Source organism: Nelusetta ayraudi, unplaced genomic scaffold, assembly GCF_046127955.1.
Source record: "Nelusetta ayraudi isolate G7.1 ecotype Tasmania unplaced genomic scaffold, CSIRO-AGI_Nayr_v1 ptg000134l, whole genome shotgun sequence".
NCBI classification, from domain to species: domain Eukaryota; kingdom Metazoa; phylum Chordata; class Actinopteri; order Tetraodontiformes; family Monacanthidae; genus Nelusetta; species Nelusetta ayraudi.
The window spans coordinates 326,936-352,144 of NW_027466184.1; the positions used below are offsets into that span (position 1 = coordinate 326,936).

Below are 25,209 nucleotides of genomic sequence, written 5' to 3' on the forward strand. Positions count from 1 at the left end.
TCTAGGAGAAGGAAAACTCTCAAACCTCCGCTGCCCTGCGACGGTGCTGGTGCCACAATCTTTGTTACCCCGCTGGCAGATGGCCCCCACACAGCGGCAGGTAATTATTTGAAGCATTAGCAGTGCAATGTGGGCAGGTCTGAGAGCCCATCTTGAACATCCGCTGTCCAGTGTAATGAGTCCTCTAAATTCTATCAATTGTAGGTTGGGATGTTTTATCATTGAGAAGGTGTTTAAGCAAATCGTCCTCCAGAAATTAGGGTGAGGCTGGAGAGACAGGTCTCTTTCCCACTTATCAGTTGGGACAGATATATGCAATCTGTATTTGCAAGGATTTTATATCTATTGGAGATTACTTTGGGAGGTGAGAGACAGCAGGGGGATCATCCCCATGTGTCCTTGTTCAAGTTTGAGTTTGAATCTGAAGGCGTATTCACACCAGGAAAGTCCTTTAATTTGCTTTCTTTGGTCTGGACCGAAATACAATGTATCTTTTTTGGTTTGGTGCGGTTCCTTTTCACATTGCAAAGAGTCCCAGGATTTGACAACAAACCCACGTGTGTGTGCAAAGATCGTTCAATCATTGGGCAAAACGGTCTGGGGCGGGGTAACACAGTAAAATATGGAAATTAAACAATCATGGCTCTCCAGCGTGCTGCACTCGTTGTGCTCATAATGGGTTTTTTTTCCCAGACAGTTCGAGCGTTTGCAGGAAATTTGGAGCATCAGAGGCTTTTGATGCAACGTCGATTTTATGAGGAGATGTTCGCCGTTTTGCGAGATGGAAGACGTTTTGCAAGAACCGTCTCCTCATTGCTCCACGTTGAACCACGACTCGTGTTAGCCTGACGGTCCGACGACATACTACTAACCTTTCTACTATGCTAACCAAAACGATAAGTGAAGACGGACGGGGAAATTTCTCCAGGAGAGTTTTTGGGACAGCTTCACTTGGAAGACGGCGTTGGCGTCGGCGTCTTGCTCGTATTCCCTATGACTCTCCGTTCAAAGATGTGGTTTATATATTTCTCAAGATCCTCTAGGTTCTCCTCGATTGCACGACACATCCCACAGTTCGAGTCTGAGGCCTGAGATGTCAGATTCAGAGAGTGAGAGTAGGCGGGGCTTAGACTGACCCGTCACCCTCGGCCTGACGCGGGTTCAGTCCGTCCATCCTATATCGAACACACGTGTTGGAGAGTCCACTGAGTCAGAGCTTCGCCTTCGTCACAGATTAGAGGTTTTCCGTACGCACTCTGAGAGGATGAGCGTGCTTGCCTCAAAGACAGAACTGGAGAGTGGCCACCACTAGGGGGCCCCAGCGAGCCCACCAGTGGGATGTTGAGACGCCTTCGCACTTTGAGCAGATCTTGGGTTTCTTGCGGACGTGAAATAATACACAGATCTCCATCTTGATTTATTGTGATGTCTGCCTCCACTGGTGAGACGACACCAGACAACAGTGGAAAAGGTCTGTACAAAACAAACATGCATGCATGTGCACGCACGCACACACACACACACACACAGACACACACACACAGACACACAGTGGAACATTTATTTGTTTGACATGGGAGGTTATGGTAGTCCAGCGGTGTTCTACGTTCTACATCTGGAGTGGATTATAAAGTGTATCAACTTCTGGAGCAATGTGTGTGTGTGTGTGTGTGTGTGTGTGTGTGTGTGTGTGTGTGTGTGTGTGTGTGTGTGTGTGTGTGAGTGAGTGAGAGAAGGAGAACAAAAAGTCTGTAGGCATGCAGGTTGTGTGGTGGTGTACTAAATTTCTGCCTTTGTGTCTTTCACTCGCCATCATCATGATCTTTTTTTTTTGTTGTTGTTTTACTGTTTTTGTTTTTTACATTTGAACCTTTTCCCACTTCCCCCTCTGCATGTTTTACCTTTGGACTGTTTCCACTAGGGTTCACGGTGTGAATCCCGACAGCCCCCACTGTGCTCAGAGGGGATTGCGGCGTCCCGCCGGCCCGGTCACTCGATACGCTGATGACACGAAACTGTATCTCAACGCCGACACCGATGTTTTATCTTCGCTCTTCAACATAAATCAGTGATCACGGCGGCCTCCTCATTTCCTCCTTCTTCTCCCAGCCAGGGGAGCCAGAGAACTGGCTCCACTCACACCTCGCAGGAATGATAACACCTCAGCTCCACGAACAAGCTGATGAATGTTTTTTTTGTTGTTTTGTTTTGTTTTATTTTTCACCGGTGGCGACGTTCTAACCGTCGCTCGCAGCAGACTGTTTGGCAGCAGGGGGCTGCGGAGGAGGAGATGACTCATGGCTGAGAAATGTCCAGAAGAGGAGATGAAGAGGGAACAATAATAAAGTGATACAACTGCACAGGAATCTCCTGAGTTTCGTCCGAGCGTGGCCGGGGTATGGGGTTCTAGAGGGTGTTGGGGGTGAAGCAAACACGTTGCTACATCACAGCGCTGCGCAGGGCTTTGCCCGCGTTGCAAAACGGCCCTGGCCGCAGCGGCTCCCCCTGGTGGAGAAACTTCTCCGAAACTGAGGGCAGTTTCTACAAAGTTCTGGTGCGGTTTCCTCATGTTGAAAAGATCTTTGCAAGATTTCAAGACCTTCAGACGCCAGAAGGCTTCCAATTATATAGCTTTATTTTACTCACACACACACACACACACACTCGCACACACGTACACACACACACACGCACACACACACTCGCACACACACACACACACGCACACATATACGACTCATGATACAAAATGCTGATCACAGTGTATTTTCATAGAAAAAAAAGATTGAAGTTGCTATAAACAGATAAAATAACATTTAATAAATTATATCATCAATATCTGACATAAGAATACTGTGACATTAATGCAAGTCACCCCCCCCCTCCCCCCGCCCCCAACCACCCCCCAAAAAAACAGTTGAAGACAGAATGATTTAGACAATATTTGACAACGCTGACTTGTGCTGACTTTCTCTCCTCGCACTCCTTCATCTGGTTCTGGGCCATTCCGCCATTCCACCTCTCCACCCCCCTGACAAACAGCCGAGTCCTTCCACATTTCAAACTTCCCCAGAAGTTCCCCCAGTGCGGTCTCCCAACAGGGTGGGCCGGGGTCCGCACACTTAGCTGCCATCACCGCCGGCCGACGGAGGGGTCAGCAGGTCTACCAGTGATGCGCCATGACTCCGCCCCTAACCCTCGGGTTCCTTTGGCTCCTCGCTGCAGCTCGTCAGTGATTGGCCGGCAGTCTAGTCTAGTCGCCTCCAGTGAGACGGCACGCAGCGGCACACCTCCTCGCTGAAGACAAAGCCCGGCTCACAGCGCCGCCTCCTGGCGTCGCAGGGAGGTCGCAGGCAGCTGTGTGGGGGGGGGGCAACATTAGCTGGTTAGCTTACAGGAACATGGGATTGCCGTGAAAAGGGTCATTTGGGGTCAGGAGGGATTATTAAAGAAGCAAACGTGGTTCTGCAGGTCAACCTGATCCGACCTGTGCTGTGCACATTTCCAACCGCGACACAACAGTTTAGCAATAGCGTCTACAGTTCAACTTTTGTCAACTTTGCAAGCTGTGCAAGCTTCTTTACGTAAGTTTGCATCATACAAAAATGAAGTGACGTCAGAGTTTGTCACGAAACATCAGTTCTGTGTGGAGTAGTTTCAACACGTTAATGCTGTAGTTTGTTCAGAGGAGCAGTTTCTGCCGGTCACGTGTGGGGCTGCAGTTTCGCACCCATACGAGAACTCTGAAGGCCGCGTCCAGACGACCAGACGGATACATCTTGCTTCGATGGTTCAAATCTACATGCGGTCCAGCGAGCGACGGAATGTTTTCTTGTGTGGCAGAAATAGGCCTCGTCACCAACACCAAAGAATTGCAAGCGTATGCGCGCGCACACACACACACATACATATACACACATACACACCGTGAAAGATCCCTGACACCAGATTTAGACAACGATGGCCTGCTCATAAATCACTCCGCAATGCGGTCACAAAGGGTCAAGATTGGACAAGGTGTGTGTATTTGTGTGTGTGTGGGGGGGGGGGGCGTCTTTCCTCCTGTGCCCGGACAGGAAATGGTTCAATGACAGCCAAGAGAAGTCATTAGCACATCAAGATCTTGTATTACACACTGAGTTCACTGTGGCAAGCACTTACTACTACAACCATCTGTGTGTGCGTGCGTGTGTGTGTGTGCGTGTGTGTGTGTGTGTGTGCGTGTGCACGCGCGCACGTGCGTCTTCCGACTCCCGCTGAATGAGATGCAATCGCACTAAACCAAGCAGGCGCGGCAGGGAGGCGATTCTTTCGTTCACTGACCCGATGTCCCCTAGCTAGCGGAAGGTTAGCACGCGAATGGTTAGCATGGCTACTGGTGTGTTTGCATCCTCACCTGCAGGTGCCCTGGTGGAAGCGACGCCCCCTGAGGAAACACTTGTTGGGCGACTCGTTGCACTCGCAGGAGCACTTGGTCCGGTCGAGCGGCTGGTGCCTGGGACACGTCTTGGCGCAGGCGCACTGGCAGGTGTCCTTGTTGAAGACATGGCCCGGCGGGCAGGCCGACGGCGCGTTGCACACACACTGGCAGCTGACGGGGTCCAGGTGCCGGTGGGCCCCGCAGTCTCGGCCCGGGCCCCAGCGCTGACACACACACTGGCAGGTGTCCACGTCCATCTCCTTGTCGGGGCCGCACACGTCGGCCCAGAGCAGGTCTGCGGAGGGGACGAACACACGCACACAAACACACACACACACACACACACACACACAAACACAAACACACACGGCGGAGAGCCGATCACATCGCTGCACTGATGGAAAGATCAGAAAACACAGGCGGAGGAGCATCGATGTCTACGGCAATTCAAGAATCCATTCGTTCTCTAATTGCGACACAGAACCTTCTCATCCACACACTACTGAACTACTGAGCTTCCAAACTGCACGACTCAGAGCTTGAAAGTAAAGAGAAGATGGTGCTGCTAACCGTCACCGCAGTCCAGTTAAGGGGCAAAACCTGGATTCTCAATCCGATGACTGACCGATGCTGCACCGAGGCCCCTCCCCTGATTTCCTTTCAATTGAAAGTCCGACATTGGTAGTTCATTTCACTTTCCATCGTGCATCTGGACCTCACGTGACGCATCACGATGCATCAGCCAATCAGAACGAGCCGAGAGACGGTGCGTCGCTGTGACGTCACGGTGGGAATAAACTCTTTCCAGGAGATTTTCTGGCCTTTAGAAATCTTTTGGATGGATTAAAAAAAACCCACGCCACAAAAATATACGGTGGGAAGTTTTATCATGAACCGTGTTTCAGGCCGGAAGCGTCCTGTCAACCGTTTCACAGCAATGTGTCAGACGCCGACGACGGCGGCGACTTTTTAGACTTGAACATTTTCTCCGTTCTCCTTTTTCCTTCTTTTTCCTTCCAGTAATGTTTCCATTCGAGCAGCGTTGGAGTTCCATGTAAAAGTGGCCTCCGAAAGCATTTTCTTGCAACGCTGCCTAGTTTGCGGGCATGGAAACAGCCTCTAAGGAGCTTCATCGCCGGAGGTGTGATTGAAATCTGGACGTCGCTGTGAAAACGTCGAATCCACACAAAACACTTCATGTCCACAAACTTCAGCCAATTGGAGGAGAAGCCGTCGGACCTTTTTTTTTATTATTATTATCATTATTTATTTTATTTTAGAAAGAAAAAAAGAAAAAAACTGCCCAGGAAGACCTTTACAGTAACTTCAAAATCTCAGACATTTCTTGCTCCAACGTAGTTTTGTTGGGGTTTTTTTTCTAATCAGGTCGATGACTTTGTGTAACGTCCACTTGAAATGCATAAAGTCAAGACTGATTCTTGGTGCCACCCTCTGTGAGCCGAGGAGCGAGTCAGAAAACCAGGCGCTGCTCCTGGTGGGGTGTTGGATGGCGGCTGGACGCCACATGATTTATACTCCCCAGCGAACGGCCGGGGGGGTTTGGAGGAGGTGGAGGGGGGCGGGGGGGATATTTCTTCTTTGGTGCCAAATTCTTTCTGCTCTGCGCTCCGCTGTCACTTCCACATCTGGTTTCGTAACAATGGACGTCTTGTTTAGTTTGGTTTGGTCTGTTCCTCCATCGCACCGGGCGTAGAGTTGCATGTTTTTACTTCAACACGAAGCATCGAATCCAATGTTATTGGGGTCATTCTTCTTTAACATCCTGCCGGCTGCTGTGGCTGCTTATTGTTACTATGTTATAATCATAAATGAATTAATTACTTAAAAAAATTCAACAACAATAAGTGTCTTTTTTAGCTGCGGAAAAAGGAACACAAACAGTCCTGAAAGCAATGTTGACGTTCTTGGCTGCAAAGTGTAAAAAGAAAAAAAAAAAAAAAAGTCTGTTTTTTTTGTCTCCAAATTTCCCCACTGTGGGATCGATAAAGGAGTTCTTTGTCTTCTATTTTTTGAAATAATAAAAAAAAAAAAAAAACATTGACCAGAGTGCGGCCCACTCTGTTAACTGTAGGGTGGGCAACACATGAACTGTCTCCAGCTGCAGCCAAAACAGTCACCAGACCAGTTGGCTCGCCGCGAGTTGGCGGCTAGCCTTTTTCTTCAATGGTGGTGGTGGTGGTGGTGGGAGCTTCAAAGGCATTCGGAGGGATGAGATTCGGACATTTTCACTCCTTCAAAAGACTTTTGTAACAGTTGGAATAGGTTCAAATGTTCTTCACCGAGATGATGTTCGTCCGTCCGGCATATCTGACGGCTTCCAGCCGGCTGAGCTCCTCTGGCCGATGCTTCTGCATCTGCTGGTGAAGCAGCTTAAACTCCTGTCAGTCTGTCTGTTTGTCTGGAAGATGGACCAACAGACGGATGGACGGACGGACGGACGGAGGCTCCACACCGCCGCTCTCTGTTTGTGTGCACGAGCATCTCAGGAATCTGCTACTCCGGGGTCACGGCATTCTTCTTCTCTTTCTCATTTGTTTACTCAAATCTAAGAGTGGAGTCATAGGCCAAGCACACACGCGCACACACACACACACACACACACATGCATGTGCGCAGATTCTAAACAAACACATTGGAGTTATAAAACCTGCTCACATTCTACCGTGACGGACTGAGTTACTGTGCGTGTGCGTGTGTGTGTGTGTGTGTGTTCGCCGATAGGCCTCAGTGCCACAGCATGGTCACATGACTCGGGTCTCGTTTCGTGCGTATCGAAGTGAAGCTGCTCCTGCTGCTGCTTCTGTGCTCCTCCACCTTGCAGTCACATGAACTGCTGTCTTTCTGTCCGTTTTCTGCCCACATGTCTGTCTGTCTGTCTGTTCCGTGTTAGGCAACACTCACCTCTGTGCTGCTGGAAGGTCCCAGCAGGGGGCAGCAGCGGCGGTGGCGGCGGCGGCGGCGAACTGTGGTGGCCGCTAGCAGCAGCGCTAGCGCATCGACACCGCCTGCTGCTCCACGTCTGGCCGGCGGGACACGAGCTGTTGGCCGTCGGACACCTTGATGAATGAAAAAATGATGGTTAAAAATGAACATTCGAATGTAAAAAGTAATATTCAAATGTCGTGCAAAAATGTATTTTTAGCGATCAGAAGAGGGCGCGTTGACTCTCTTCCGCAATGCGTGTCCCAATCGTGGCACTCCTTACTGTCCTGTGTAGCTGCAGTCACGTGTCTCAACAAGGTAGCAAGGACTGCTGCCCACCCCACTACAACTGTTAACACACCATAACCATAACCATGCATAGCGAATGCAGAGAATGTATGAAAAACAAAGCAGCAAGCCCGAAAAACAAACCAGGGAATCGGGTGAAGCTAGCAACTCCACCCCCGACAAAGTGATCGTTAAGCCCGATAACGTGCAAAGCACTGTGTGGCACTTTTTTGAATTCTGGCCAGTTGGAGGTAAAGTTGTCCACAAACCCAAGGCTGTTTGCGAGTTATGCGATGCGGAGCTGGTATATCACTCTACTGCCTGTAATTTGAAGCTGTATTTAGTAAATGTGCACCACCGTCGAATGGAACAAAGTCGGTGAAGAAGAGACAGACGGCCCGCTTTCCAAACAACCTAAGCTAGCAACCTCTTACAGCCCGACCGCTTCTAAGAATGCAACATGTTTGCGCCAATCCGAACTGATGTTGCACTAAATGTCACATGTTGAACATGACGCTTGAATTTTGTCTGAAGCCTAAAAAACAATTCAGCGTTTGACTACAATTGGTCGTTTTTCTTGACATTTGACAATGTGCGCCCTCTGGTGGACATAATGGTGTACTGTTTTTACAATAACAAGTCTTTTTCTCCGGGGCAAAAATATATAATAATATTAATAATAGAATTCGAATATATTCGATATGCAGGCCAATTTTTAATACCAAAATTGGAATTTAATTTCTGAGCAATGTTACCAGCCCTACTGACTACGCGGCCGGCCTTGAGAAATCACACCACCGCCAACCACGGCGGAGCTGAGAGACTCGCTGGTGCGGTGAGGCCTCCACTCCTCCTGGTTCCTCTGCTCTACCTTCTCCAAATCCCACGGTAGCCAAGGCAAAAAACTAAATCGACTGTGAAAAGACTTGATAACCTGATTGTCTCTGCTGTGTCAGTTGAGGGAAGGCGGCTGATTGGCTGGAGATACAGGAGCTCCTCACGTCTGGAGGTTGTATTTTTGTTGTTTTGTTTTTTTGTGTTTTTTTTCAGAGGCTGACAGCAGAAACGAGAGGGACCAGAAACCCAGAGGGCTTACATCATCTTCATCACCATCATCATCATCATCATCTTCACCATCTTCACCATCATCATAATCATCACCATTATCTTCATCACTGAATTGAACATCATCATTATTCCCATCACCACTATCATAATCACTATCATCAGCACCATCATCTTCATTGTCACCAACATCATCATCAGTATCACTATTATTATCACCATCACTATTATCACCATCACTTATTATCATCACAATCATCAGCATCATAATCACTATAATCATCACCATCATCTTCATCATCACTACTATCATCATCACCATCACCCCAACACACGATGGTTATCATCATCGTCATCATCGTCATCGTCATTGTCATCATCATCACTATCATAATCACTATAATCATCACTGTCATCTGCATCATCACTATTATTATCATCACCAACACATCATCATCACCATCCTCATCATCGTCCATCTGTACCACAAGGACACTTCAGTGTGTGTGTGTGTGTGTGTGTGTGTGTGTGTGTGCGCGTGCGTGCGTGCGTGCGTGCTCACTCGGGCAGGTCTCTCCTGATGATGCTGTGCACCTGCTTATAGACATCCAGCTTGGACAGGCAGCTGCACTGCGTGTGATTGGCCACACTGATGGTCACCGGCTTGGTGCCCTGTGTGATGGGCACGGTGATCTCGAAGAGCTGCAGAGGGAGGGGGAGAAGGGGGAGGCGGGGGAGATTGAGAGACTCCGGGTCAGAGAGGAAGAGAAAAACAGGCAGTGCCGTTCACGTTTCCTGGGCCCGGTTGCTCCTGCTGCAGCCACACAATGCAGCTGGTTTGCAATTAATCTGCAGAATTCCAAAAATTATAATCACAATAATAATGCTAATAAATCAGTCAGTAACTTCAAACTGCAATTAAAATCTTCTGCAGGAATACGATTATTGATTGATTGATTGATTGATTACAATGCAGTCAAACACAACTACAAGCTTGCAGCTGATGTGATGCATGTGGAGTTTATAACCAATGCTAATTTTCAACTTCAGTTCCCAGTTGGCCTTTTCCACAACAGCAACATTTCTCTACAGTATAATAGAAATGGACGTCAGTCTCAAAGTGTGAGCGGACAAATGAATCTCAATCATTTCAACCGTCCATAAAACCCCCAAAAATGTCTCAGAATCGGACAACTAGACGACGTCAGCAAATTCCACCAATCTTGTAGTGGGGGGAAAAAAACAAACGGAGCCTCTAGCAGAAGCAGATCGACAGTCACTCTTTGCCTGGTCTCTGCGATTCCATTAGGAAATGAAATCCTGTTTCCTCCATTTTTCACCTCCGTGTGTTACATCAGCTCACATTCACTCCCCTGTCGCGACGTTCGTGCGTCGTTCATCACAAAGGAGTCAGTCCTCCTTGTGACGGCCGCTGAGCCTGCACTCACTCACTCGCTCACTCGCAGACCCAGGCAGTCACTCCGCCCTCTCTGTAGAAAGAGGCCCTCCATGCCTGGACTTCACCCCAAAAAGCTCCGGCACTCATGAAAAGATGTGAACGAGGGGCAGAAGAGGTTCGAACCATGATGATCCAAGGATGGCCAAGAGCACTCAGACTCCACGCACACACGCACGCGTGCACACGAGCGTGCGCGCGCACAGAGTGGGAGAGAGAGAGGGAAAAGCTCCAGATCTCCGGAAGAAACAAGTTTCTGTGCTGATGTTTTGACCTTTTTTTGTGTCTTTTCTTTGGTTATGAAGTCCCGCTGGCCAGCAGTGCAAACTTAACAGCAGTGCCGGGTTGTGTCCATCTGAGTATCGAGAGCATTTGATACCGAGGTGACGTATCAGTATCGGATGGTTAAAGTCCCACTGACAGTCACGTTTCCGAAGGATGTGAAATTTGACCTCTGCATTCCACCCCCATTGGATGATCTATCCCAGGGGTCGGCAAACTTTTTCACTGGTGGGTGAAAACAATGGGTTCTAAAAGTTGACAGAGGGGCCGGAGCAGGAGCACAATACATTATGGGATATGTAGAAACAACGTTGCTTTAATGTCTATTAAACTTACTTACTATTAATATAATTTCTTCAAGTTAGGCAGGCCGGATGAAAAAACTTAACGAGCCACAGCTGTAGTTTGCCCATGCTTGATCCGACCCATTGAGTCTAACCCCAAATACCGAGTGCCAAGCAATAAGTACCATTTTATAGTCTGAGGGCTCTCTACCGCTTGACCACTGAGCTCATCAAAGGCTGAAAAGACTGAACGGACGGACTCGCGTGATGTGATCGATACTTTTGTTGCAGTTTCTCCGCGACACTTCCAGCACATTTTTCCGCAGTTCCTGCCGACACACACACACACAGCCGCCTGCAGTTACTGGCACCGGGGTGTATCGATCTAGATATCGATAGTATCGACGCTGAGGTGATGTATCGGTATTGGCTCGATACTTGCGTGATGAGATTGACACTTATGTTGCAGTTGCTCTTTTAGACTTCCAGCAAATTTCCCCACAGGCCTGCCGACACACACCTGTGGTTAGCAGGGCCAGGTGGATCAATCTAAAAATCATTTTTTTTTTTTTTGTTACTTGGCAATCGTGACTTTTTTTCTTAAACAATGTTTTTCTTAAAGGTTTTGTATGGGTATGTGTGGTTAGTTATTTGCCTAAAATCTCTGCCCTGTGTTTTACCGCAAAAAAGATCAACTACCTAAAGGCATCAGCGATACTAGCCATGTATTTACTTGGTATCGAGTCAATATGAAAATCCCTACGTCCCTGGCAGAGGCTCCGCCTCTTTCAACTCTTTCAAGGGCAGGTTCGGCGCGGGTCCCGGCGCTCCTGCGGGAGCTAACAGTCAACCGGCAGCCAGAGTCTCAGCCAGTGGAGGCGACCAGCAGGCCGGGAGAAAATAAAGCAAGCACTAAATGTGACATTTATGAAGTGCAAAGCTGCCAAGCAACACAAACGAGTGTTTGAGGCGATGAAGGACCATCAGCAGGGTCCAAGGAGCCTGAGTGGCTCTGCAGGGAGCAACCAGACAGACAAAAACACTCAGTCAGTCAGTCAGTCAGAGGCCAATTGCACAGTTTAGCGGCGACTTGTTTCAACTCGCTGCCAGCTGCCAGAGCCAATCAGCACGACAGAAGCCTGGGAGCGAACCGCGGGGAGCCCTTGGATGTAGCAAAGCCAAGTTTTGAGACCAAACACAATCCATAAGGAAAAAAAAACGGCCCTTTAGCCCGAGGCGCTAATGGGCCGCTGGCCCAGCCGCGTCTCCGCCGGGTTTTCGGGAGCGGCCGCCAAGAATAGCAGAGAGGAGGAGGAGGAGCAGGAGCGTTAACAGGCTGCCTAGCGAGAACAGCTCAGCTCAACTTGCCGACCTCTGACCTCTGACCTCCGTCTCCGGAAAACCTCCAGTCAGGTTCCAGTCAGGAGTCGTGAGAACTGCCAGTCGCTGAGGATAATCTGCTTCTCCGTTAAAAAAAAAAACCCAACACGGTGCGGTGTTCCATATCAAGGGAGCAGCGGACGACACACACACACACACACACACACACACACACACACACACACACACACACACACACACACACACACACACACACACACACACACACACACACACACACACACTTTGGCACAATCGGAAGCATTCAGAAATCTTATCTTTAGCCTTGTGTGCTTGTAGAACAAGGACTGAATCAAGGATGTTGCATGTAACAGACATTTTGTCATTGTTTTTTATTTTTATCACGTTTACATCCATTTGTTTAGTACGACTCATTCGGGGGAGCCGTGCTTCCAGCTAATTCGAATGGTTCTCAGGTCAAACGTCACTGAAATCAATAAAATAATCACATGACCACAGGAGGCAAACAGTTTTAGGATTGTAAAGATTATTTTTTAGGGGGGGATGGGTTTGAACTATTTGAACTTGTGGGAATAAATCAACATCATATTTTGGCCCTTCTTCTGGAGACGTCCGTCAACATTCACGCACATCAAAAACCAACCCAGCATCAAGCAGCAGCAGCAACAACCTGGAGTGACTTTTCCATAACAGCAGCAGTCGGAAAAGCAAACAGTCCCAGTTTTAAGGCGAGCGTGGCTGGCGGAAGGTAGGGGGCGCTCACCGTTTTGCTGAGGAATCCTGTGGAGATGTTCCGGCACTGTTTGTCCTCCGAGTGGCAGCAGCCTCCACATCTGTAGACGGACACACACGGCGGTTTATAGAAAATGTTGGTGGGGGCCCCGAACTCCCTGCCCACGTCCACACACACCTCCCTGGGGACGCACTGAGTCCTCCGCCACTCGGCCTCGATACCTGCCGGAGACACGACAAACGGCCCAACGCCGCGTTGGTGGGACAAGACCAGTTCAGCAACCTCAAGGGGTGACAACGTCGGACAAACACCGCCGGAGATTAAAATTTGTTCTCATATTTTGTGTGGGATTTATTGCTGCAGCAAACTGGATGTTGACCGTTTATTGACGACAAGCACTTTTGTCGGAGACACACTTGCTACTCTTGTCTATCAGATGGAAAATTCAAACACTTAAATGTTTACAAGCCCCACCGCCCTCCCAAAACTACTCCAATCCCCTCCCTCATCCATGGACATAGCTGATGGTGACGTTAGACAGGAAGGAGAAAAGTGAGTGAGTCGCTGCATCGGGACCAGAAGGTCGTAATTATGGTTTTGAATCCATGGTGAAATTCTCCTACATTCTACTGTGTCATCAGCTTATTAACCTAAATAAAGAAAGGTGTTCAAAAAAGAGGTGATTCTTTATCATTATTTATTATTTTACTATTGTGCGTAAATGATGTTTTGAAATAGAAAGAATTGGGGAAAAAAATAACACCAGAAAAATCAGACACTTCACTCTATCACAATCTGAAAAATTCACTCTGTCACATCTCATTACACCTCCAGGCAGACAGGTGGCAGCACAATTCTACAATACAGAGATTATTTTGTAGATGGAAGACGAGAAAAAGCAGTAGTTCAGTAGTTGGTCTTTTACAGAGAAAAAGTTCTCCAGCCACCTGCTGATTTTCATGCTTCCTTTTTGAAGGCGGAGCCTCTAGCCAGACTTCGCCTTCCCAAGGGGGTCGGAAAATGTTTGTGGTCCCTCAGAAAATATAAAAAAAGAAAGAGTATATAAAATGGTGCATACTTTTGAGGAGGTCCAGGTTGAGGTAGGCGGCAGCGAACGTGGGCTCGTCGCCGTGGGTCAGCGGTCTGAGGCGGCGGGTGGGCGGCGCCTGTCGCTGTGGCGGCGGCAGCCAGGCGCCAGTGGCGGCAGCGGCGGCTGACAGTTTGGAGCTGCACTTGAGGGCTGCCCAGTAGGACGGATACACCAGGCTCATCAGCTCGTCCACATTGGAGGCCGAGCGCAGCCGCTGCTCCATGTCCCGCCGCGGGGGAGGTAGGGGAGGAGGCTCCTGAAAGAGAAATGGACAGCCGCATTCAACTTCCTGTCACATGATACACACACACACACACCCCCGAAAAAAAATCACACTTGCTGTGTCTCAGTTCAGGGTCTGCATCCTTGAAGTACGCATTTTGAAAGGAAGTTGCGTCATAGCACTGCGCGAAGGCTTGTCCCAATTCCCAAGGGTGCTTAGGACGCTCAAAATGCGCACTCGGAAATACGCACTTGTTTTAGCCGATTCCAAGGATGCACCGCTACTATCCTTCGCGTACTTATGTATCTCATGATGCTTTGCGTGCTGCTGCAAAGCATCGTGGGATCCTGGGAAGTCAGCTGAAATTAGCGGCATCTACTGGCAAAGACACGACATATACATTTAAATATTGAAGTTTCACATAAAGTATCCAGTTTTTTAACGTAGGATTTTACTTATTTGATCATCCAACGGCATCGTTAGATGGCTGACCAATGGTTAGCTTGATACTATAAAAACATAACTTCCGGGGTTGGCCAGCCGGAGGGAAAGGCGATGACGAAACGAGGAAATACGCCGAAGGCTAGACCGTCCCGAGTGGTTACCGAGGAGGCGGGGTTTGGTCCGTCCTTCTAGGCTGGGTCCTCGAAGAACGCTTCCTTCAGACGGAGGACACTCGGTCTGAAGGGTGCAGACCCTGAATTGAGACACAGCAACTGTCTCACTTTGCCACATTCGGCGACGGCTCTCTGGTCCGTCCTGTGGCATTGTATTCTATTCTGTTTACCTCCCTGGCACGTGTTTGGTTACGGACGTGGCCTATTTTCCCAGGCACACCTGTTTACAGCCCCTAAGATTCTTATAAGTTTCCATCCGTTCTAAGAAAAGAAGGCAACTCCTATATTTTCTCAGGCCAAGGTGTGGCCCGGCCCACCATCAAGAAGCCCCACCCCACACACTGTTTGAAGGAATCTGATTGGTCAGTTAAGAAAGTAGCAGACTGTGGGCAGAGGTGGCAAAAGTATTCACATTCTGTACTTAAGTAAGTCAATTACTTGTTTAAAAGAAATACTCTGGTATAAGTAAAAGTACAGATTCAGCTACTTTACTCAAGCAAAAGTAACAAAGTGCAGGTTCTGGAATGTACTTGTTTTTTTTTCTTTTTAATTAATGAAAGAATACATTCGTTCATAATTTTGCAAAAATGAAAAAGTTGTGACACAACAATCTGGACTGACCTGACCACAGTCACAGTCTGAGTCACAAGCTGAGGTACTCTAAAATAACCTGCATCTAAACTATCGTCCACTTTTAGCTGGATGGCTAAAAAGCTCCACTTCTGACCTCTGACGGACACATGGAACAATCTTCAAAGTCAGCGAGGAGCGAGTCAGAGTTATTGGAACTTCACTGCGGATTATTTCACACGTCATTTCCATTTCCAGCTAAAAGCGCCAAGAGTGTGAGTATATACATACACACACACACACACACACACACACACACACACACACACACACACACACACGGGACATTTTGTCACCATCCATCCATCCATCCGTCGCTCCTCCGACTGACGTTTGGTTCCCGCACCCTCACGTTATCTCACTTCCTGACCTTCGCTGCCCATTTTAAAAAGAAACAAAAAAAAAATAGAAAAATGCCAAGGAAACAATGTGACAGTTAGCCGCGAGCTAGGCTGCCTCTCTCTCACACGCACGCGCACACACACTGCTCTTTGTATTAGTAAGACACTCCATTGTGTTTTCCCGGCTGAAGGACAATGTGTGTATTTATTTCTCTTTATTTTTGTGTTTTGGCTTCGGTCTGAAAATACTTTAAAAAAAAAGTCCGTCTACGTGAGTGTTTCCTGCCTGGCATCCGTATGTGTGTGTGCCTGTGCGAGTGTGTGTGTGTGTGTGTGTGTGTGTGTGTGTGTGTGTGTTGAGACCCCCACAAATCAGGAAACGCTGTAGCTTAAACAAAATAAGAAAATGATAAAATCGTGAGATAGAAATGATGATAAAAACGCCTTAAAATGAATCAATAAAATGCAAAATTGTTCAAATTTGGAAATAGGGGTAAAATTGCATAAAGTTCAGCTAAAATAGAGGTTAACTTATGTGTCTATGCATGAAAAGTTTTTCTCTCTCATCTCATCGGCTGACAGAAGCTAACTCCGCTCTGAGAGCTCAGCACCGCCTCCTGCTGGTGCGTCACTTTTTTTCCATTTCATTTCTTTGTTTGTTTTTCTTTTTGAATCCCAGCCACTGTTCATGGTTTCAACCACATCGCAAGTGTCTGGCGGCGCATGAAAGAGTTGGTCTGCGGTCGATTAACGTGATTAGTTTGATTTTCCGCTATTTGTTTTTTTTTGTTGTTGTTGTTTTCAGATCGACGTCCAAAACGCGGATGCAGTCACCAGATTGGCTTCATCAAACCGTTAAAAAAGAAACTAACAAAACACCAAAAATCAGCAGCCGCAATCAACACTGGGAGAAAACGGAGCCATGTCTTTGTTTTGTTTTTTCCTGGTGTTTTGGTCAACGCTCAAAAGGAAAACTATTAAAAAAAAAAAAACTTCCTCTGTGTGCACACAAATGATGGATCTAGTTGAAGATCATTGACATGCTGGAGGATTTAGCCCAGCAGTCCTTGTTTTGTTACGGTGGATTTGCTGCTACAGTCATCTGTTACAACGACGCGTTCCCTTTGGGAGGATTCACAGCCAAACTTTCAGGACAGCACCTGCGTCTTTTCACCGAAACTGAAGCAAAGTTCAGAGCAGGTATGGGTAAACTGCGGCCCGGGGCCATATGTGGCCCGCGAAGCATTTTAACCAGGCCCGCCCAACTTGAATCATTTATATTGATAGTAACTAAGCTGTATTTTATCCATTCATTCTTTCACTGTTTTAAGGGTCATTCCAATAAAGAGCTAAATACCGTGGGGCGTCAAAGACACACATTTTGTTGCAATGCTTCTGTTCATTTTCAATTGACATTGAAGCAACATGTTTCCTACATATCCCATGATATATTTTTTCTCCTGTGAGGTGGGTCATCAAAACACTGCATCCATCTGCTGCTGCTCCGGCCCCCTCTGTCAAATTTTAGAACCGATTATGGCCCCACCAGTCAAAACGTTTGCCCAACCCTGGTTTAAAGGGACAGTTCACCTAATTCGCCTGGGAGTCTGTCTGTCTGTCTGTCTGTCTGTCTGCCGGAGCTGCCGCTGAATTGGCTTCCAGAGCAGCAGGGAGAGTTTGACTTCCCTTTGACGGAATTGTTATGAATAATGAAAAGAAAAGTGCAACACAGCGCCGCCCTGGTGGACGGAATGAGATGGTCAAGGTGAAACACCAGCCTGAGGTCGCCACCAGAGCGCCGCAATTACGCAGTAACGCGCTCCTTTCATATTTGTTTTCCAAAAAAATCCATCCGGACAAACAAACCTCAAGCCTGGTGGTCTCGGTGCGTGGGTGCTTGCGTGGGTGCTTGCGTGCGTGCGTACATACGTGTGTGTTGGTGTGCATGCGTGTGTAGATGTGTGTGTGTGTGTGTGTCATCACCTGATGGAGAGCTGATCAGACTCATGGCTCAACTCAACCGACGGTGCTAAAGGTCAAAAGGTCACTGAGAAAAAGTCATTGTATCAGGCCAGTCCTGCTCCTGCTCCTCCTCCTCTTCCTCTTCCTACCAGACAGACCAGAGATTTTTTTTTTTCTGCTTGAAACTCCACCGTGGCCACTGGTGAACCTTCACGACTGTTGGCGACTCCTCGCTGCGACTCTGCCGAGACGACGAGAAAACCGCAGACCTACATGGAGGACGACCACCTGGAGGCTTCAGCGCGTTTACAAACATCACCAAGATGAACCCGGTGCGATGACATCATTAGCAGCGGCGTCATCCCCTGGGAATGCAGCCAGCCGGCCGGCCAGCCTGGGGACGACTCTAGGACCCTTCAGAACACAGGGGAGCCCCGTTTCCCAGTGACTGCCTGAGGTGACGCCTCCTGGCTCCGCCCCCTCGCCAGGTGCCAGGCGGTACTTTTCATTTGTTCCTTTTGAATGTGGAAAAGTTCTGAAATCACTCAAGGGACAGAAATTCCACCTGCCTTTACAAAGGACCTCACTGCTGCCACCTGTTGGACAGGAGGAGTTAAGGAGTGACAAAAAACCTTCCTTGCTTTTTCTTTTTTTTTTTTGCCCAGAGAAGTTTCAAATCTCCTTTGTTCAATGTGAGCCAAAAACAATGAATGGAATGTTTGACACCTCTGAACCTGCTTCCTTCCAATCAACTTGTCTAATGAAGACTAAAGTCCCACACCTACAGTTAGTTGGCTTTAACGTTTGTTTTGGCGCTAGCCACAATGCCGACAGACGTGCCCAGTTACCGTAGCAACGCAAGCGATGTTAGCGACGCGAGTAACACCTTCCGGTCTTCCTGCTGACGCCAATGCTGTTTGGCCTCTGCACGTCCTCGTGTCAGAGAGCTGAGAGGGGAACCCGAGTCGAAGTAGGAGAAGAAAGAGAAGAAGAAGGAGGAAGAAGAAGAAGAAGAAGAAGAAGAAGAAGAAGAAGAAGAAGAAGAAGAAGAAACTCTTTGTTATTATTTTCTTGACACCGAGTTGTGAAACTGAGTTGTGACTGATCTGGGCTATGATGATTCCCAGCAAGTCGCAGCGCCTTTCCAGGATGTTTCCACAACCTCCCCTCAACCTGAGATCCAGATCACTCACTCACTCTCCCTCTCTCTTTCTCTCCCTCTCTCACTCACGCACAAACACACCCACACACTATGTCTTTCTCAGTCAGTGTCTCTCGCCCTACTACCCTTCTCTCCGTTCTTCTTTTGCAGCCCGGTCACCTCATCATCCCTCAACTCTCCCTTTCAGTTCACTCCCTCAACCCCCCGACCCCGCCACCTCTATATTTCACAACCCCCCCAGGTCTGCGAAGGAATGCGGTGTGTAATTAGGAATCATTTCTGAGGAATTCTCACGGCGATTTTTATCCGCAGAGAGTCAAATCGCAGCTGCATATTTTCCGTAATCGGCTCCTTGAAACTCTAAATGTGCTTAAAACGAGTTTGACGTCGGCCGGAGTTCAAAGGGTACGAAGGGACGTTACGAATGGGAAATGTTCCCAAGGCAATATATGAATGTGTAAAGGAAAAAAAATGCTCTTATAGGAACTAGATGCCGGACTTCCAGTTGGCATTCATTTTTTCCAGTGGCCACTTGAGGTACTGCAGCCCAAAATCCCACACGGCCCAAAAAGTATTTTTCCCCATTGACCATAATAAGGAAATAAAAGAAAATGATTGACAGGTTGACCCCCAACACGATTCATTATAAATCTTTCCTTTGTAGATTTTTAAGTCGTGAACCTTTAATCGTTCTAAAGCAAATTTCCTACAGGCCAGAAAAGACTTTTATTCCCACTGGCTGACTACCAGATGTGCTCTATTGGGCTGCATAATGCGGAAGTAACCCGGACCAAATCATCATCTAGCTATTATAACATGTCTCCACTCTGTAGTTAGACTCCACCCACCATTGGGAGTCACGTCCAATAGGAAGCCTGGACAGATTATCCAATTTGAGTCTCAAAAATTATCGGTTTCTGCGAGGTGACTTCCTGTTTTATTTTGAAAATCCACGGCCATCAACTTCCCCTCCTGTTTTTCCACCTGTTCCCCGGCTACCTGCCGCCTGTTTCTCCCTTTGCCTCTGCGGTCAAGCCTGGTTTCGTATTTGCTTTGGGTCCTCATGATCAATATGTGGCTTTTGAGTAATATTCATACTTTTCCCTCCTGATGTGTGTTTTTTCTTTGTGAGAGCCGTTCTCCCGTCACACTGGAGTTTCATTCGCTTTGTTATTTCGAACTTTGTGCCGTGTTTATACGGGATGTTGAAATCTGCTTTTGTGCAAGAAAAAAATGAAGCATTTTTGATGCAATTGCAAAACATTTTACAACAGGTGGCGGCAGAGAGTGAGTGCCATCGCAACTATTTTCTACTACAGCTCTGAAGTTTCTCTTTTCTGGCTGCAGGAGGAAGGAGGACACGAGGAGACGAAAAAAAACAAAACACATGGGAGCGAGAAAACTGCAAAACAACAACAAATATGACCCAACAAATTATTAAGTGCTTTTGGGGGGATTAACTGTGTCAAGCAGAGCTGCCGAATCTCAGGCAGCAGCTTTCTGCAAACTTATCAGTTGCCGTGTTTTGTTTCCACCGACTAATGCATGATTTAAGTAATTTTCTTTCTATTTTTGTTTCCTTTTTTTTATTTTGCTGCAGAAATGGTGGAGTAACCGTAAGCATGAAATCCAGTTATTTAAAAAAAAAAAAAAAAAAGGAAAAAATTAAAAAAAACAATGTAGGAGAGCCAAAAACCACAGCGGAGACGTCCCGAACGATAAGCATCAAAAAATGAGTCGTAAAAAAACAAAGTGGAGGAGACGCAGCTCGCCGAAAGGAGCCGCGGGGAATTTTTAAAGAAAAAAGGAGTCCAAATGTTCTGAGTGTCATTAGTTTACAGAGTCTGACGGGCCGGAGACTCCCCGGAAAAGCCCGACATGAGCGTGGAGTCGGCGGAGTCAGTTCATCAGGACAGACTCCTCTGACAGCTCACTTCATCACGCACGTCGTTGGGAAGGCTGGAAACCGAGCAGTTCCTGACGGCCGAGGGCGGCGAGCTCCATCATCATCGTCCGTTTTTGTCTTTCCTGTTTTTTTTTACCTACTTTTGGCTTGGTCGACTTTAACCAACCTGAGGGGTTCGCTTCAACGTGTTCATCAGGAGTTTTCGCTCTAGACAAGTTGGAGCTCCTCTTTTTAAATACTTCCTGTGGGCTCTTCACCAGAGGGATACGTGAGCGAAAAAACTAACAGAAAGTCGGAATTTTTAAAGGATGTTGGAAATGCTCCATCCGGTGCATCAGCATAGGCCAAAAGTCCAATAATTCCAATGCTTAGCCAACTAAATATGGTAACATTATTGTCATTATCACTACCCTGGTTTTGTATTGCTGTTTTCCTTTTCTTTTCTTTTTTTACATACTATTTAGCTTTACACTCACCAAAAAGAGTGCAACACTATTGACGGAGGCTGGAAACTCACACTTCACTCAAAAGGAACTCGCAAGGCAGCAGCAGGCGAGGACATGGCTCCTCCTCTTCCTCCCTCCCATCATAAAGAGAACCGAAATCCCTATTGTCTTGATTCAAACTTTATTATTATTATCATTATTATTATTATTATTATTATTATTATTATTATCATTATTATTATTATTTTCTTAGCAGAATCGATCCCCAGTGGGATTTGGGATAGTTTCCTTTTTTTCCCCGAGCCTCAGCTACGACCGTCAAACACCTCACGTGGTTTGTGAGAGACTTCTGGCGGGGAAAACTCATCAGTCCAATTAAGGATCTAGTGAGATCAAATAGCTGCTGCTGAGCCTTTAGTCGCGCGCACACACACACACACACACACACACACACACACACACACACACACACACACACACACACACACAGCCTTGACCTGGCGAACTCTGCCCTCATTGGTTCTTTTCTAATTTGAGAACACTCTTCTAATCCGCCGTCCCTTCCTCCCTCACCCACTTTCTCCGCCAGCGTTGGCATCACATTAAAGGGCCGCAACGGTTCAATGGCGCATCAATCCAACACTGCCAGTGAAGGGTGGGAGGGCAGGGGGTGGCGGGGGCTGGCAAACGGATAATCACCAGGGCAACAAAAGCCGCTAAGTATCAGCCTTCCCCTCTGTGTGCGGGACAACAAATGGCTCGAAGACAAAAGTCAGTGTTTTGTGTGTGTGTGTGTGTGTGTGTGTGTGTGTGTGTGTGTGTGTGTGTGTGTGTGCGTGCGTGTGTGTCCGTGACCTCTATGATCCCGAAAAGCTCAGGCTAAAACCTTTAATGATATCCTGCTCACCAGAACAGATGATTACAATCAGCAAGGAAAACACACTCAAACTGATCTCGCATTGGCTTCTCATTAGCGTGCTAACACACACGTACACACACGCTCACACACACACACACTCAGGGCATCAGGATCAAGCCGAGTCTGGGGGTTAGAGGGCTTGGGGGTGCAGAAACACAAACACGACATGTTTGAGCAGTTTCTAAGCTGCTTTTTGAGGCCGTTTTGTGGTTTAGTGTCTCACAGGTGTGAGGCTACGTCGTGGCTGCCCAAGAAAACAAACTAGCTTGTGTTAGAAGCCGCTCGCCTTGTGGTCGAATGCGTCCACAAGTGTTTTCGACATCCATTTGGTCTCCTCGCGCAAAAAGTGAATTCTTTAAATACTGGAAAGCACAAAGTCGAAGCGTGCTGTCAGAACCAGACATGCTAAGCTAAGGTGGCTAAAATGCATTGCAGAGGTTACAATGCTCAGACTCAGTTACTATTCTTTTAGCAGGTTCCTCGTGATTCAGCCTCCGAGAGGTCGACAATTGATCTGCGGTGAGCCGGTGGCGCCCGCTACAGGAGATCGGTGGAACAGCAAGTGTTAGCGTCAACATCGGCGAAGCACTTGAGTGAATGAAGCTGGTTTTCCTTAACTTAACTAAACTGACAAGCTTCCCAGTGCTCAAAACGTCGAGATTAGTGAACAAAAAATATTTTTACGTTAATGTCCCAGTTGCCCCAAAGAGAAACTTTTGCTTTCGGCTCAGTTTATTTCCTGAGATTGAATCAATAGGCTAACAAATCAACAAAACGTATTTGCAGCTACATTTCAGCCTGCAGCCTTAATCAGAGGAGAAGAAAATTCCTTTTTCCAAACTGAGTGGAAGTAAAATTATGTAAATGTCTGGTTAAATCCTTTCTGCACGCGTGCTGTCTTGACTTAGGGGAATTTCATCACTCACAAAGATGGCTTCCAAGCATAACAGAGCACAAAATTGAAGAATGGTGGAGCGTTCAAAACCTGAAACATTATCACCCACTAAATCACAAAACAAGAAAGAGTGAACGGTGGAAAAAAAAAAAAAGAAAGAAAGAAATAGTCCACAACTGAACAAGAGAGAAGATGTATGTGGACTGTGTAAAAAAAAAAAATGCATCAAATTGGACTGAATCTATATTCAATCTAAATTAAAGCACAAATTAAATGTCAGTAATTTCATTCATCATTTGTTTTTAGTATTAAATCAAAAGTTCCAGGCAACAAAAACTTTTGCCGAAACGTACGGACGTTGCCTGGAACATCTTAAAACTTTGTGGGGGGGCACTTCAGGTCCCTGGACCTGCTGCTGGGAGCCACACTGGGCTCCTTCAAGTCCACCACCACCACTTCAGTCTGATCTGACCACATGACCGTCACGGTTTCACTGTGTCACCCACAACCTGAAACCCCCCGCTGAGCTCAGAGTCTACGAGCTTCCTCTTTTAAGTAGCAGCTCGAACCTGTGACTACTGCTGCTGCTGCTGCTGCTGATGCCGCTGCTCGATCGGCGCCACTCACCGGCTCCCGCTGCTCCCAGCGCGGCTCCTCCTCATCCACCTCCCCGCCGTGCTGCCCGCGGCGGAGCTCGCTGGCCAGGTTGGCGTACAGCAGACAGGCGGCCACGCAGACGGATATTCCCGCAAGGTGCATGATTCCAGTGGCCGCTCGGCGGGTTGCAGTGGTGCTCGGCCGCCGGAGAGCAGCTCAGTTTAATCTCTCTCTCTCTCTCTCTCTCTCTCTCTCTCCCTCTATCTCTCTCTCTCTCTCTCTCGCTCTCTCTCTCTCTCTCTTCCGCCCCACCATCCCCCGGCGGTCGCTTTTCGCGTCAATTTGCGCCATTACCCCCTCTCTCCACAACACACACACACTCACACACACACACGCAGGAGGGAGCGGGAAGGGTTGGGGGGGTTACGCTTTTCAAAATAAAACCATCATCCAAACTGACAAAAGCATGAAAAATAAAGATATTAATACATAAAGTACTTTTTTTTTTTTTTTTTTTTAATACAGGTGCTGATCAATGTTCTACTTTTTACTGACCCCTGCTGTCCAAGTGTGGCAACTTGACCAAATATTTCAACAAGAGATTTATCATGTTTTTGTTGTTTGTTTATTTGTTTTGTTGTTGTTTTTTGTGGGGGCTTAATTCATTTGTTTTTCGTTTCATTTTATTTATTTTTTTAGAAGACGTTGCTCATTGTAACCAGGCAGGTGTTTTATTGTGAAGAAACAACTGCAATGAGGAGGAAAAAAAACTCCTGCTGTCACATGAGCATCATCCCACCTTCTTTGTTCAGGATTTAGTATTTGTATATTGTATATTTTCTTGCATTTTTATTTTTATTTTTACTGAAGTGCAGTGTGTCAGTCTCGTAACTTTGTGCTACTTTGAGTCCTGCTACTGATTTTCTCAAAGCCTTTTTATGGGGTACAGGTTGCACCAGCAGCAGCGCTGCTGCGTCCTTGCACTGCGGGTCGTTGACTCTCCCGCTGTGTGGGATTTCAACTATCACCTCACTCACAGTGACCCACAGTTCACAGCCCAGCGAATCCAAACAGCCACAGTGGATCCCATCAAACATTCCTCTTCTCTTCTCTTATCTCCTCTTTGGAGGCAACATATTAGTTCTCATTATTATTATCATTATTATTATTATTATTATTATTATTAGTATTATTATTATTATTATTATGTATTGCTTATTTGCAGCCATTCATTTAAAAGCACATTTTTTGATGGTTTCCAGCGGGGAGTTCCTCAGAGGGTGGTACTTGGACCGCTTGACTTTTCCCTTTTTCCTTAATTTTTCATCTAATAATAATAATAATGATGATGATAATATTAATAATTTATAATAGAAAGCAAATTCGAGTGAAGGCAGTGTAGCTGCTCGAGAGGCTACACACACACACACACACACACACACACACACACACACACACACACACACAGCAACACAACAGTCCAGCTTGAGTTTTTCCAGCCACTTTTTCCTGTTTTCTCTTCAACACATGCTGTTTTTATTAAAGCGTCACAATCGCTGCTCAAACATTTCACCGCTGCTCAGAACGA

General features: G+C 47.2%; 1 protein-coding gene across 1 annotated transcript; it reads right to left on the reverse strand.

The window, feature by feature from the left end:
* Nucleotides 1-2,617: 2,617 nt before the first annotated feature.
* Nucleotides 2,618-23,894, reverse strand: vegfc (vascular endothelial growth factor c). The gene is made up of 7 exons (XM_076051319.1): nucleotides 23,652-23,894; nucleotides 13,912-14,179; nucleotides 12,864-13,054; nucleotides 9,279-9,418; nucleotides 7,343-7,497; nucleotides 4,397-4,715; nucleotides 2,618-3,357 (listed from the first exon to the last, which is right to left on the reverse strand). Exons 1-7 carry the CDS (start codon nucleotides 23,781-23,783, stop codon nucleotides 3,249-3,251), a joined length of 1,314 nt encoding a protein of 437 aa, XP_075907434.1. The 5' UTR covers nucleotides 23,784-23,894; the 3' UTR covers nucleotides 2,618-3,248.
* Between the last annotated feature and the right edge of the window lie 1,315 nt (nucleotides 23,895-25,209).

What these genes read in the sequence shown, in the direction of transcription:
- vegfc (XM_076051319.1), bottom strand. Translation starts at nt 23,783, where the DNA reads ATGCACCTTGCGGGAATATCCGTCTGCGTGGCCGCCTGTCTGCTGTAC. An exon ending in CAGGATTCCTCAGCAAAACG is followed by an intron (nt 9,419 to 12,863) that starts GTGAGCGCCCCC and finishes CTCCCTCTGCAG; the next exon opens with CTCTTCGAGATCACCGTGCC. An exon ending in TTCCACCAGGGCACCTGCAG is followed by an intron (nt 3,358 to 4,396) that starts GTGAGGATGCAA and finishes CCCCCCACACAG; the next exon opens with CTGCCTGCGACCTCCCTGCG.